Source organism: Pagrus pagrus (genome assembly GCF_965226575.1).
Source record: "Pagrus pagrus genome assembly, chromosome: 8".
Lineage (NCBI taxonomy): Eukaryota > Metazoa > Chordata > Actinopteri > Spariformes > Sparidae > Pagrus > Pagrus pagrus.
Window position 1 is genome coordinate 34485977 of NC_140192.1, and position 1946 is coordinate 34487922.

General features: G+C 42.9%; 1 protein-coding gene across 1 annotated transcript; it reads right to left on the reverse strand.

The window, feature by feature from the left end:
• Positions 1-378: 378 nt before the first annotated feature.
• On the reverse strand, positions 379-1540 carry LOC311261097 (putative nuclease HARBI1). The gene is made up of 2 exons (XM_084359490.1): positions 905-1540; positions 379-818 (listed from the first exon to the last, which is right to left on the reverse strand). The coding sequence occupies exons 1-2, from the start codon at positions 1473-1475 to the stop codon at positions 463-465; spliced, it is 927 nt and encodes a 308-aa protein (XP_084215616.1). The 5' UTR covers positions 1476-1540; the 3' UTR covers positions 379-462.
• Positions 1541-1946: the final 406 nt, after the last annotated feature.

Genomic DNA, 1946 nt, shown 5'->3' on the forward strand with positions numbered 1-1946 from the left:
GCTGAGACTGGTCCTCGGACCTCGGACCAGTCTCAGCCTGGTCAGATGCGAACATGAACTGATGAAGCCTCTTCGATGAGAGGTGAAACGTCTTCCTAGACAAATCGAGGCACCAAGGCTTGTAACGGTGGTCAGAACAAAGAATGCTTCTGAAACTGAAATCTGATTGGGAGGTTGACTTTACTTACAGGTGTTTTTTCTAACCATTGTTATATGTTTAACTATACACATAATAGAATCATTTATAATTGAGATAAACTATACAATCATTTTTAATTAATCAACAAAACAATATTTACAATTAACCATTGTCATATGTTTAACTATACACATAATATAATCATTTTTAATTGAGATAAACTATACAATCATTTTTAATTAATCAACAAAACAATATTTACAATTAACATTAATTAACATTACAACTAATTATTGAACTGATTATGAATTTGGGGTTTTTCCTTAGTAATCATGCTCCCTCAGAAATGCCGGGAGCTCTTGAGGGGCAGACAATTCGGCAGCAAGTCTGCCTCTGAGATTGACTCCCGACAGCTCCTGACCTTGGGCAGCATTCCCCCCAGCTTCCTCATCCTCCCCATCATCCTCCTCTGCCTCCTCCTCTTCCTGGATGTCACCAGCTAACAGGCAAAGGTTGTGGAGGATGCAGCATGCTCCAACAACCTTGGGGGCGAACAGAGCCCGGATCTCCAAAGCCCGGAGGAAGATGGCTCTCCAGCGGGTTTTGAGCAACCCGAAGGTGCGCTCAATGATGTTGCGGGCCTTGGCGTGATGCCTGTTGAAACGGGCCTCAACTTGGCCTGTTGATTAAAATACAGGTAATGTAGAATACATCCAGGAATTCAAATTCAAAGTAACAACTGTAATGAAGAATTTATTCTCTTACCTGCTACAGGTTGACGGTAGGGAGTCATGAGGGCCACCGGATGCTGCAGGCAAGGGTACCCCCCGTCTCCCAGGAGGAAGAAGCCAGCTGGTGGGTAGAGGGACTCCTTGTACATAGGAGACCTCCGGAGGACAAGGGCATCGTGGACTGACCCTGTGTTGCCGATGTAGACATCCAAAAATGCACCTCTGCTGTCACACACACCTTGGAGAACCACAGAGGGGAAGAGCTTGCGGTTTATATAACTCTTCTTCTGCTCCACAGGTGGGACAAGCCGGATGTGGCATCCATCTATGGCTCCAACTGCACGCCGGAAAGCCTCATGCCCAGCCAGCCGAGCAAAACCTGCTCCCACCTCCTCCATCTCCTCAGGCTTGGGGAAATGGATAGCCTTGTGGAGGATGCCCATCATGGCCTCCACTGAAGTGTGGACGACCCTGGCAACTGTGGCTCTCGGTATGGCAAATATGTCTGCTGTGACCCTGTAGGAAGTGCCACATGCCAGCCAGTACAGACAGACAGCCACCTCAATTTCGTGGCTCCAGCCATGTGGCTTTAGCCGGGGCAACATCTGGACCAACAGGTTGATGGTCTCCCTTGACAGCCTGAAGGCTGTTTGAGGTCAGCCTCCTCAGAGAAGAAGGCGCAGAGGATGGGCACAGTGTTGTTTATTTGTGCATACATTCGAGGAGAATGATCCTGTAGTAAAATAAAAAATAATTTTTAATTAGTAAAACTATGAAATAATATTTGTATTTATTTATTTATTTATTTATTTATTTATGAAATAATATTTGAACGTATTTATGCATTTATTTATTTATTTATTTATGTATTTATTACTTGCTTTTAACTATCAACTATGAATATTTGACTAGACTGATGAATTTAAACACATGCTGTGAAATGTATTTATAGTTCTTTTCTCAGCTCTCATGAAACTTAATTTGTTTTGTGTTCTATACAAATGAGCTTCACTTGATTCATTACACAAGACTTATCAGACTTGTATCAGATATCAGAAATAAATTAATTATACAAC